Source organism: Chaetura pelagica, unplaced genomic scaffold (genome assembly GCF_000747805.2).
Source record: "Chaetura pelagica isolate M959 unplaced genomic scaffold, ChaPel_1.0 scaffold192, whole genome shotgun sequence".
Lineage (NCBI taxonomy): Eukaryota > Metazoa > Chordata > Aves > Apodiformes > Apodidae > Chaetura > Chaetura pelagica.
Genome location: NW_009952570.1, coordinates 1,742,740 through 1,755,208, shown reverse-complemented (window position 1 = coordinate 1,755,208; position 12,469 = coordinate 1,742,740). Strand labels below are relative to the sequence as shown.

General features: G+C 40.8%; 2 protein-coding genes across 2 annotated transcripts in view; one reads left to right on the top strand and one right to left on the bottom strand.

The window, feature by feature from the left end:
* Positions 1-1,355: 1,355 nt before the first annotated feature.
* The window catches only part of LIMS2 (LIM and senescent cell antigen-like domains 2), a 16,511-nt gene continuing 5,397 nt past the window's right edge, over positions 1,356-12,469 (top strand). The window contains exons 1-4 of the mRNA XM_009993521.1: positions 1,356-1,512; positions 2,110-2,176; positions 2,482-2,602; positions 11,980-12,129. Coding sequence (XP_009991823.1) covers positions 1,357-1,512; positions 2,110-2,176; positions 2,482-2,602; positions 11,980-12,129 — 494 coding nt within the window. The 5' untranslated portion in view covers position 1,356. The remainder of the gene's footprint in view (positions 1,513-2,109; positions 2,177-2,481; positions 2,603-11,979; positions 12,130-12,469) is intronic.
* Positions 5,168-6,218, bottom strand: GPR17 (G protein-coupled receptor 17). The gene has a single exon (XM_009993520.1). The coding sequence runs from the start codon at positions 6,194-6,196 to the stop codon at positions 5,168-5,170; it is 1,029 nt and encodes a 342-aa protein (XP_009991822.1). The 5' UTR covers positions 6,197-6,218.

Sequence of the window (12,469 nt, the reverse complement as noted above, 5' to 3'; positions counted from 1 at the left end):
GGCAGCATGAAGCTGCCTACTCCTCCTAGTCGAGCTCAGAGCACAAAGCCCTGAAATGCAAACGATGTCAGGTTTTTATAGGGGTATTTCTGACCAGAGGAGAAAATCTTCTGCTACTGGAACATGCTTATTGAATTACTGTTTAGAGAGGTGTGGAATGTAGCATGACAGGTTGTAGAAAACACTAACCATGGAAATTCAGTTCAAAGTAGCTTTGCATGTAAAAAGAAAGAAAAACCCTTTTCAACCAAATAATCTTTCGTGTTATGGATACATTCTGTGCTTCAGGAAAACTACCATACAAATATTTCAGAGATTTTTAATATGCAGTATATTTTTTTATACTCCTGCCTATAAAATAGCTATATTTCCAATCACAGAATTCAGAAGATGCTCAGAAGGCATAAAATAGTTTTTCCATATCTAAAAGTGTAACCCTATCGAGTTTTTATATTATTGGATAGCCTGGTGGTTGAAAGAAACTGCTACACAAAACTGAGACTTCTTATAATTTTCCCTGCCTGTTTGGATGTGTGAGATATGATTTTAAAACTACATTCTCTTAGTCTATAGAGAACTGAGATTACCATGATGGCAAACATGAACATTGTGTGAAAGAGGTTAGGGTTGTTTCACTTTTTAGGGGAGATAGAGGAAACATCCTTTTCATGCTTTGTGAGTGTGGCTTTGGGGTTTTTTTAGCTTCTCTTTCTGAGGAAATGAAGCTGATATATTTTCCAAGTCAGCCAGAGAGTCTTCTCTCTTCCTGTACGTTTGCAGCACTTTGACAGTTTCAGCTGATTTGTCTGGAAGACAGAGGCATTGTGTGCAATTATTTTCCAGTGAATCTTATGCATAGCAGCTGCTGGGTAGAGAGAGAAATGCCCTGTTAATTCCCACAGTGAAGGGGAGTCTACACTGGGATATCAGTGCTTATGACACATTAGAAAAATCCCTGGAGGTTCATGTCTTGAGACCAGAAATTTCAAGAAGTTGAGATCATTGTGTTTGATGCTTTCAAAAACTATTGGTTTATTTAAAATGTGGATATTTGGTATGAGCTATTAGCAAGATGACATAATGGAGGAAAAAGACTGGTGAAGCAGCCAAAAGGGTGCAACAAATAAGTGTGCTACATGAGATCATTTGGCCACATGTGAGTTGCAAGGACATTATTTCTAACCGATGTCAGTGCTGAATTGACTCATTAATCATGGAAAAAAAACATGTAAAAGGGAGTTTAAAGCAGTGGAAATGCTGAGTTCATAGATGTTGGGGAAACTTGGTTGTTAGGATTATACTCATGTGCTTGGCTGTGACATTGCTCATCCTCTTCCTCATCTTTATTCCAGTAATATGTCGGATGCTCTTGCAAATGCAGTATGTGAGCGCTGCCAGACTCGGTTTGATCCTTCAGAGAGGATTGTGAACAGCAATGGGGAGCTCTATCATGAGAACTGCTTTGTCTGTGCTCAGTGTTTTCGTCAGTTCCCTGATGGACTTTTTTATGAGGTGAATTTCTATGTGTAAGAAAAGATAGATAGCACCCTGCAAATGCAAAGAATGAGTTGAAAATTCTGACAGAAATATGAATTTCCATCTTCCTTGCATGTTTAATTTCTTAGCCCTTCTTGTTCCTATTTAATTGAGGGGCTTCAGGCTTAATTTCCTTTTTTTTTTTCTTCTCACATACTCCTTCCTGTGCATCGGTTACAACAAAAATGTGTGCTTGCTCTTTGGGTAAGAGGCATTTCAAAAAGAAAGCAGAAAATGTTTCTTAACATTTTGTTGGACATAAGCAAATTTTTGTCTTTATTTTTAGACATTTTGTACTAAACTTTTCTAATTTGGCAGCTGGAATTGGTGAACCCATTTAAAAATGAGGCTGAAATATTTTAACAGAAAATGTGCGAGTAACACATTGTTTAAAATATGCTTAGTTTGCTGGGAGTTTTAGCCTTATGTAGGAGTAGTTCTGAGTTGCATGACTCAAAAAAAAATAAAAATGAAATTCAAGCCAACTATAGAAGGGCTTGGATCATGCAAGATTTTTTTACTGTTCTGTAGCAGCATTACTATTAATTTACTTCTCTCCTGTTTTGTGCCCAGTTTGAAGGTCGGAAGTACTGTGAACATGACTTTCAGATGCTGTTTGCTCCTTGCTGTGGTGAATGTGGTAAGATGTGGCATGTGTCAACCCCATGGGCAGCAGCTGCAGGGCTGCCCTGACCTTCCACTGCTGCTGGGACATCCAGCCCTGCACCAGGATCCTTGAGAACATTGTAAGGAGTGGGAGCTCTGGAGGGAAACAAGCATGATACCAACAGTGATTTGGGGTATCCTGGTTGTGGGAATAATTAGGTTGTTTTGATAGACTCTAATAGTTCTTGTGGAGATGAAGTGGAAGGATTATGAAGAGCAGTAGGCTTGTGATAACACTGTTTTCTGAAGGCATCTCAGGGTGTTGCTTTCTTTTTGCAGGTGAGTTCATTATTGGGCGTGTTATCAAGGCAATGAACAATAACTGGCACCCGGAATGTTTCCGCTGTGAGCTCTGTGATGTAGCGCTTGCTGACCTGGGTTTTGTGAAGAATGCTGGGAGGTAAGATAGAGCAGAAGCTTCAGAAGTTTTATCATTATGTTATTGATACCGTGGTGAGATGTTGACAGTAGATCAGTCAGATACACAATGAGAGATGAAGCTAGAAAAGGTACAGAAGAGACTTTAAGGAGTAGAATCCCAGAATGCTGGGAGTTGGAAGGGACCTCTGAAGGTCATCGAGTCCAACCCACCTGCCAGAGCAGGACCAAAACTAGGGCAAGTGACTCAAAGGCATCCGGACAGGTCTTGAAAGTCTCCAGAGAAGGAGACTCCACAACCTCTCTGGGCAGCCAGTCCCAGGGCTCTGTCATCCTCACAGGAAAGAAGTTCTTCCTCATGTTGAGGTGGAACTTCCTGGGCTTGAGTTTGAATCCATTGCCCCTCGTCCTGTCACAGGGCACAAGTGATAAGAGGTTGTCCCTGCCTTCTTGACCTCAGCTCTCACGTATTGATAGACATTAATTAGATCCTCCCTCAGTCTTCTCCTCTCTAGACTGAAAAGCCCCAGCAGATCACCTCCTAACCTGTACTGGTTCATTTTGTTGTTTGTCCGCAGGTGCAGGACTCTGCATTTGCTCCTGTTTAATAACCTGTTAGGAGATGGGAAGTGGAATGAAGAAGTGTTCTTGTTCCAGTGAAACATATAGAAAGCAGAAACTCAAATTTCAATACCTAGTGGTATTGAAATTTCCAGAACCTATGGGTTCTGGAAAAGAAAGGGATTTCAGGCAAAAGGTTGACTAGCAAATGAGAAGAGGGGTGATGTGACCCTTGGCAGGCTGTTTAGCAAGTAAGCTGCTGAGAAGAAAATCCAGACCACAGCAAAGCCTGTTCAGCATGTGATTCCTCTGGTTTCAAGAAAAAAAATTGATTTTATATGCAGAATAACAAGAACTAGTCTTAAAGGCTGTTTCATACATTTAATTAAGAAATAAAAACATAAAAGGGAACTTGTACAAAAGCACACCATTATAAGAAAATCAAACAATCCAGCAGTTAGCAGTGTTGCACAATTCATAGTTAATTTCAGGCTTTCATAAGCCTTGAGCAAAGCCTACAAGTTTCCTAGAGTTTATATTCTCACTAACTAAATGGTGAAGAAGGGAAGGAAAGGTTATATAATTGTACCCTGTCCAGCAGGGTGTCCTCTCAGCTCCTTCTACTCTTTTATCCTGCAAATAACTTCCATTCCCTAATTTTTCCAGCTGGGCATAGTTGACTTCCTTTGGACACCTAAGCTTGTTAGAATGGGCTGTTGTGATAGCACCTAGGGTGTTTTGGGAAAGCAGTTGGGATGGAAGCATTTCAAGCAAGATGAAATATGTTTGATTTCATAATTCTGGACCAAATCTCAAACGGCAAGAAGGTCATTTCCAAAAGCATAGAAAGGGATATGCCTGTGCATGTATCTGTACATAAAAAAAATATAATTCACCTGTCACATAATCTCCTGTAATATTTCTCTCCATAGCATAGAAGCACTTTTCTGGTATATATTTATTGGAAACTCTTGGGTTCTTTCTCCCACTTCTCATTTTATCTGGTCTTCCTTAGTCTGCTTGTTATTTGCAATTTGTATCACTGAGGATAGTTAACATAATCCCTAGCTGATCTGTAGGGAAGGAATGGTCTTGCTAGATAGGTCACAAAATAAAATAGTTGTGAAACAGCTCAAAGATAGGACTCTTTTCTGGACAGAGTAGACTTGGCTTCTTCATATGCTTAATTCTCTGTTGCCATTTGGGTTTGTTGTTTTTTTGTTTGTTTTTTGTTTTTTTTTAATTTGGTATGTAGTAAAGATGAGTGCTGTATTCCTTAAGCAGCCCTTTTCCATTCTGTTGTTTGAGGTTTATCAGGATGTCTGATGTTTTGCAGGGAACTATGTGAAAGACGCAGTGTAGTAAATGTTGCCCATCCTCTATCTGCAGCTTTGAGACAATGTCAGACGGCAGACAGAAAGGGTTGTGTGAAGTTTATTGCTTATCTCCAGCCCTGAATGCTGAGAAGAAGTAAAGCAATTTTAAGTCCTATCTGAATTTCAGTCCAGGTTGGGTGCATTGCAGCATTTTGGTCATTTTTCTTGCCACAATTCAGTACCAGTTTTCTGTCTCCTACATATAAACACTTTCAGTTGGGAGACCTGAACAAGATGGGCTGTCTTGTCATCAGGCAGGTCAGTCTCAGGAGTGGATCTCTACTACTGGCACAACACACAATTTCAAATCAGGCTGCATGCATTGTTTAGAGAAAGAGTCATTCCTGAATGCTTTGGAAATTTAGGATTAAATGTCTGTTTCACAGATGCTTTGCTCCCTTCTCTATTCCTAAGTGTTCAGCCCTCAGTTTCACAGCTTGGAAATCAGCAGAACTGTACTTCTGTTGGTAGTTTCACTGAGAAAAGAACATGTGATCTCCATTGTCAGCGGGATTCTTGCCAACTGCAGGCCCACAAAAACAAGAACTTTCCTCCTCAGGATGAGTGTGACTCTCACTACATGTTTGCACTCTCAGCTGCTTTTGGTGGAACAGAGCATGCTGAAGAACAAGCAGTGACAAGAAGGATGTTCACAGTTCAGATTTAGTACTTAGTGAGCTTTCATTTGTCTTCCCCTCGTATGTTTGAGGCAACATGACAGTCTTTTTAACACAAACCAGATTGCACAAAGCCTCACGGAATTTCTCAGCCACAAAGAAATACATGACAGGGTCAAGGGCACCGTTCAGGCTTGTGAGGCAGGAAGTGATGCGGTTACTGAGGGCCAGAACACGCTGTGTGGCACAAGAAGTTCTGGCCCCATTGTAATGGAGGATATAAACATAGCGATTGACATGATAAGGTACAAAGCAAACCAGAAAGATCATCAGGACCATGATGATCATTTTGATAGCTTTTTCCTTCAGGTGTTTCTCAACTCTGTTCCCAGTCTTCAGGCTTCGGATGATTAATAAGTAGCAAGTCACTGTGATGACAAATGGGAAGGTGAATGCCATGGCTAAGGACACAAGGGCATGACGTGATGCCTTTTCTCTGTAGAGCTGCAGGCAAACAGTTGTGTTTTTCACCTGGAGGGTCTGCACACTGAGCAGCAGTGGTGCCATTGCCACCCCAACTATAACCCATAGAAAGGCACATGCCAGGTGGGCATACAGGGACCTGCGGAGCTTGATGGACTTCACAGGGTGCACAATGGCCAGGAAACGGTCCACGCTGATACACATGAGGAAGTAGATACTGGCATACATGTTGAGGTAAAAAAGGAAGCCTGTGAGTCTGCATGGCATCTCACCAAATGGCCAGTGATTACCAGAAAAATGGTACACCAGCCGGGTGGGAAGTACCAGCACGAAGGACAGGTCAGCCACAGCAAGATGCATCAAGAAGATGTTGGCAGGTGTGCCTGACTTCTGGTCCCGGATGAAGAGCCAGAGAGCCAGGGCATTGCCAACAAAAGCCAGAATGAAGTCCAGGAAGTAAAAAGTGGCAAAAAGGATATTCTCAAGGTGTGTCTCTTTGTCACATTGCTCTGATGTTTCCAAAGAGAAGTTTGAGTGATTTGAGCAACTGAGGCTTGAGGGGTCTGCTGGGCCATTCATTTTTCACCACAGTTTTGAAGAAAAAAAAAAACAACACGAAAAACCTGGAAGAATTGAGACAGTATTTTACAAAAAAAAGCCTGGTTTTGTGAAGGAAAAAAACCACACCCAAAACCCCCACCCAAATAACCACACATGGAAATCAGTGATGTCTCCTGATTGCTAATATTGGTATCCAATACAACAGGTTAGTCTGAGTTTAAACCTTTCTATTAAAATTCTGAATGCCTTCTGCTCAGATGAGCTTTGCATTAATTCCTGTTGAAGAACCACTTAAAGAGCTAGCTGGATGATGATGAGTTTGTCTCCAACCAGTGCTGAGATCAGTTGAATAACAAGAGTAGGGAAGTGCTTATGTGTCTGGTTAATGGAAGAGTAGAAGTCTATCTGTATATCTATTTATAAAGTATTTGCTATGTTTAATTTGAAAGCCTGGTTCAGGATTGAAGAGCTCCTATTGAGTCAGTTTTTCTGAGCAGAAGTATCTGTTGTACGGTGATCTAGCTTAGAATATCTGTCTTCCTCCTAGAAGAGGTGGAAGACTTGTCATGTATCACTGTTATTAAAAAGCTGCAGGGTTCCTGAAAATCTTTGAAAATTATATGAGTCTAAAGTGTTGTATTTAAGGCAAATGCATCTAGTTCTAATATAGGAGGAAACTTTTCAGGTGGGTAACCTCACTTGCACAGAAATAGCACTGAATTGACTCAGAAAAGATTATTGGTTATGCCCATTACTTGTTAAAGTGTCAGCCTCACCATTGCATGTTGTACTGTGTGACCACCTCTATAATATTCAATACACCCTTAAATACCTCCATTTTTCCTCCACTGAGATTAAAATTTTGAGATGGTTTAGTCTCAGGCAGAAACTATTGTACATGCTGAAGTATTTACATCATTAAACAGTTGATCCAAGGCATTATTGCAGTGCATCCAGCTTCCCAACAGGACTGATAATTATAAATATCTAAAATATCTAAAAAAGGTCTAAAAATATTATTGGCTAATTGAGAAGCTGAAAAGGGATTAAGAACACACCAATAGATTGGAATATGTAAACAAAACTCTGAGGTAATTACCATCCTTTGTTTGGCTGCTCCCACTTTCAGGTGGACAGAAAATGACGAATATGCTCTACCGCTTCTGTTTGGTTCAGAGTTGAAGAGACAAAAGTCGACAAAATTCAGAAACTGAAATTTCTTCGTGTGGCCACATGGGGGCCTTCTTACTCCAGGGATTGCCCAGATACGCTGCACATTTATGGCTCAAAAAATTAATGTGTGGGTACCCACTGCCTCCTGCCAGCTGCTTGCTTCTTCATAGTCCCATATACAGCAACAAATTACAATCTTGGAATTAGTAAAAGTGCATGTGCAAGAAAGACCATCTAGCCCTTTTTCCCAGGGGACGTTTTATCTATAAAATCTTGCTTTCATGTGCAAAAGGCAAATTCCCTGTTGCACTTTCCATGTGAAGTTCCTGGGTTTGCAGAGGACCGTGTAATTTTTGTTCCTAGTGTTATTTTTCCCTTACAAAGTACGGTTTGTAAGATTTTAAACTTTAGCTGTGATAGTAATGCTTAATTCTCAAATACTTGTCCTCCCTGGATGGAATTAGTTTAAATATGTATTTTTCTGTTGCATATCTAAGGAGAAAACTGATGAGACCAGGACTTCTTACTGGCTGTTAATTTACAGTGGTACTTATCACGTGGTGTTCTGGCTCTGATGCATTTTTGTGTCAGGTACTTCATTTAAATATACTTTTAATCTGCAAAATCTGTAATCAGGTGATCTGTACATACACACATGTGTCAGCGGTGGGGTGGGCTGGTGGCAAAGCATTGGCCTCTACATGGTTGTGACAGCGCTGAGCATGGACCGGCTGGCTTGGGGCAGAAGCAAGGGTGGTCTAACAGGGATATCTCTTGTCTTAAGGAACTGAATCAGCTTGGGGAGTGAAGCAGTAAGGAGACTTTTTGCTGCTTACAAGCTAAATACTAGGGGTTTAGCAGCATGATATGTTGAACTGATTCTTATTGACCTCATTTCCTAAGGAGGGTCTTTGGGATTCAGATTCAACCAAGTGTCAGTGCCAGAAGAGGAGTTGAGCCTGTCATTAATTTCTAGCTGGGCATGCTTTGCCTGCAAAATCCTGTGGGTTGGAGTAGAAAGGAGAATGTCAGAGCTATCTAGAAGCTCAGTGTGTCAAGAGTCCAGAAGGGAGAGGCTTAGAAATAATGAAAAAATGTAAACAGATTCAGTCTTTTCAAATGAGTGCCTTCACAGGGCAGCTGCTGTTACCTAATTTACTTTGTAGAGTAGTTTAGAAGGGGAGTATTTTTTATTATCTGGTCAGAAATCATAGAAGAGGGAAGTGGACCTCCTTATAGTTTTGCTTAGGTTTTAAATTGGAAGGGAATTTTAATCAAATTTATTTCTTTATTTTCACAATTCTGTGAAAATTGTGGTGTAGCACTTGGGTAGGCTTGGAAAAAAAGCTGATGTCACTAGAATGAATTGTTGAGCTTACTTTTAGAATTGATGTTTTCAACAAATGCTAAAACTTTACAAAAGTTGCAGTTCTTTGACAGTGTGTTATTGTAGACAGTGTGGAAAGTCCTTGGCTGTTATTTACAGTTCCACTTCTGTTTTGTCTGGTTTTTATCCAATCAATTTAAAAGACATGTGTTTGATTTTTAGACTTTTCTTCCTTTTGGTTTGTTATGCTTACAAAAAAGCACTCAGAGTCCTAGAAGGCTTGTTCTACTCTGCATGAATGCTAAGAGCAAACTAGAAACCTTAGTTTGTGCTAAGCTCTGTGGTGCAATAGGCTTTGATTGCACAGACAGAAAACTCCTTTAGGGGTCTGCCTCATTGTCCAATAATTTCCACTTGGATTGCACTTGTGGTGTCGTGAGAATATTTAGTGATTTACATACTATTTTGGAAAGAGCCATTATCCCAGGCCTTCCCGGGCTTAGCTGTAATGGGGACATGCCTGATCGTTTGGAATGCATGCACACTGACCATATTTTATGCCCTGTTTTAATCCAACTCAGATACAAGATAACAGTCAACAAGGCTGTCATTATAGACACAGCCTGATTATTCTTTCAGCAGATGCTCTATCTATTAATGAAACAATTAATAAGCAGAAGAAACATTTAGCTCAACCTACCTTAGTTACCTGGCTAATTTGGAACTTGTATTAAAATGACCACTGCAGATTAATTTTAACTATATGCTAGGGTTTATAGTGGATATCAGAAATTCCTGGTTTTGCTCTCAGCTAGAGCAGTTTCTGGTTTGGGATTATGCTAGTTTGTGGGGTTTTATGATTCTGCTTGTAATGTCTTGTCAAGTGGGAGTGTCTCCTGTCTTTCACTGAAAGCACTCTTCATTAGAAAGAGTCCACTTCTGACTGAAATAATTATCCTGAAAATCACTCCCTGCTGAGCCTCCCACCTTTCAGCTAAAATACTTGTTTCCTTTGAGCATCTGAGCAGTGTCAAGAGAGCACAGGATATACCATATAACCCTCAGTTTTCCTGGCATAAATGGATGTGCATTAGGTAAAGAAGTTTGAAAACTTTTATGTTTTGGATATGATATAAAGAATGATATAAAGAAGAATGAAGTTCAAAAAATGCTGACTGTTCTTATGTTCAAACATTTCCATTATATTTACCCATCTCTGTGTGCATGTCTTTCCACCTCACCAACAGCAGCTAACACTAATGCTATTAGGAAAACTCCTTCATTATCCTGCTAACAGAAGTTTGTCTCTTACCTCTTTACAGTGCAGTCCTATGGGTGGTGTGTGGGGTCTTCTTGGGGAAAGTCTCAAAATACTCCTGATGACAGCAGAGCAAATAGATGCAGCAATGGACAAGACAGCTAGATGATCCAAAAAGAACACAGAGTTGCTGAGGGTGGCAAGGGGAGCCCCTCTATATAGTGTCCTTTTAGCTCTGATAGTGCATTATCAGCTCAGTCACACAACAGAGCAGGGGAGAGGACACCCCAGCACTGAGGAGCAGTTTTCATCCCAGCTGAGCTCCTGGCACTGGGGCTGCTGCTACAGATAGTAATACACTGTATGAATATTCCAGTGTTCATGGTGTTTCCTGAAGGCTGCTACTGAACCTCCAGCCCTGAACACAGACTTCTTGGAGTCCCCTGATTATTTTAGGAGGGTGGGGAGAAGCATTGTTTAGAGGAAGTCTGGTATTAATAGACACAACAGGACATTTCAGAATGGGATCATTCCATGATGGTGGGAGTGGGGAGGGGAAGAAATAAGCAGGGTGGCTGCTATGGTAACAGCTTTGCCTGTCCAGTGCTTCCTTTTGCTGGCAATAGAGAAGGGTCTGTGGGAAGTCAGAGAGGGTTTGGGAGTGGGGAGGGGTTGATAATGGTCTATCAGTGCAAATGGCTGAAGGCATCTTACTCAGATGAATGAGAGGGGTCTCTTTCAGGACACTTGCATCAGGGTCCCTATGTCCTGCCCTGTATAATTACTCAGCGTTTGACAGTGTTGAATAAAATTGATGCCTTTATGCTGAGATGAGCACAGCTGCATGTTTCCTTATAATGGGGTGCTGTCTGCTTTTTCTGGACTCCGTCTGGGCAGACAGTAGTTCCAGCCCTGGAGAGAGGCACTTGCTGACTGGAGGACTCAGATTTGGAGAGAATAATAATGATACTTAGCACTTAAACAGGCGCCTGCCAGCTGAGGGTCATAAACATTTGAGGTCTCACAACATCTGTGTTGTGTTCTTATCCCCATTTTACAGATCTAAGGGTAAGTGATTCATCACAGCAGAATTTTGGAGGCCCTGCAAAGAACCTACAACTTCAGCCATAAATCTACCCTTTCCATTTGAACTTTTGCTTTTGTCTGGTGTCTTTTGGAATGACCTGTAAATCTCAGCAAGTGTTTCACATAGCGATACAGTGAAAGGAATTAAGCAGTCTGCTCTGTTCTGTGACAAAGAAAGACACAGAAGTAATTCCTCTGTCATTTTAATTTTACCATAAATTCTTCCAGGCTTGCAGCACTGCAGCTAGAGGGGTAAGTAAGAGGCAAGTGAGCTTAACAGCTTCTCAGAGCTCCGAAAAATAGGGATAAAGCTGGGGGATTCTATCAGCGTTTACAGAAGTTTTTATGTCTTTGCCCAAATTTTTCTGCCAGAAGTTAGGTGTTTCTACCTGTGCAAGTACTTGTAATATGTTCTATAATGTGGTTACATTTACCACATAAAATTGCATAGTTCTTTATTTTCTTTAGCTTAGGACTAAAAGGAATTTGTAGGCAGAAGAGCTAGTATTCAATGGTTTTTTGTTTGTCCTAACTATTGAAGACTAAGGAATTCAGCCATGGCAAAGGCATTTGAGCAATGTGCTTTGGTTTAATATTTTTTATTCTCTTTCCTCAACTCCCTTAGAGAGCTGTGATGCCTCTGATATGGCTGGATCTCATAGTTAGTCATAGAGAGAGCGTGTTCCTACCTTGCCTTGCCCACCTCTCAGAATGGATCTAGAAGAACTGGAGAGGATACCTAGAAGAATGCCAGGGTGATATCCCTGATGGGATACAATTCAGTGGATATTGGAGGACAAATACAAGGAAATACAACTGTCCAACTGGTGTGAAAGACAGGATACTGCACTAAATGATGTTTAGTCTGACCTCAAAAGACACTTCTTCTGTTACATAAAGTACTTCCTACAGCATGAGAAAGAATTTCTTAATGTTTTCTTTACTCTGTTCAACCAGGCATCTGTGCAGGCCGTGCCATAACCGTGAAAAAGCTAAAGGACTGGGAAAGTACATCTGTCAGAAGTGCCACTTGATAATTGATGAGCAGCCTCTGATGTTTAGGAATGATTCCTACCATCCGGATCACTTCAACTGCACCCACTGTGGGTATGTTGTCATATTCTAAACTCTGAGCAAAAATGAAAGAAACAAACAGCACAGTCAGCAGCACAATCCTTTCAAAGGCCTAAACTTTGCTGCCTTCATGTTGTTGGACAAACGGAAACAGTGAGAGGAGAAATCAGAAGAAACTTGAAAAGCCTACAAGAACCTTAGTTTTATTTTGCCATTTAGTGTTCCTTTATCCTGAACTTGAAAGACACTGTTTTGTACTGAAAATGAAAATAGTTCCTTTCTGTGACTTTACCTGAAAGGCTGTGTGCTGTTTACAGTAATCGTGTTGTGCAAGTTCAGCTGTTGCCAGGCTATTCAAAATAGTTTCACTTGG

Coding starts and splice junctions, on each gene's coding strand:
- GPR17 (XM_009993520.1), bottom strand. CDS start 6,196: ATGAATGGCCCAGCAGACCCCTCAAGCCTCAGTTGCTCAAATCACTCA.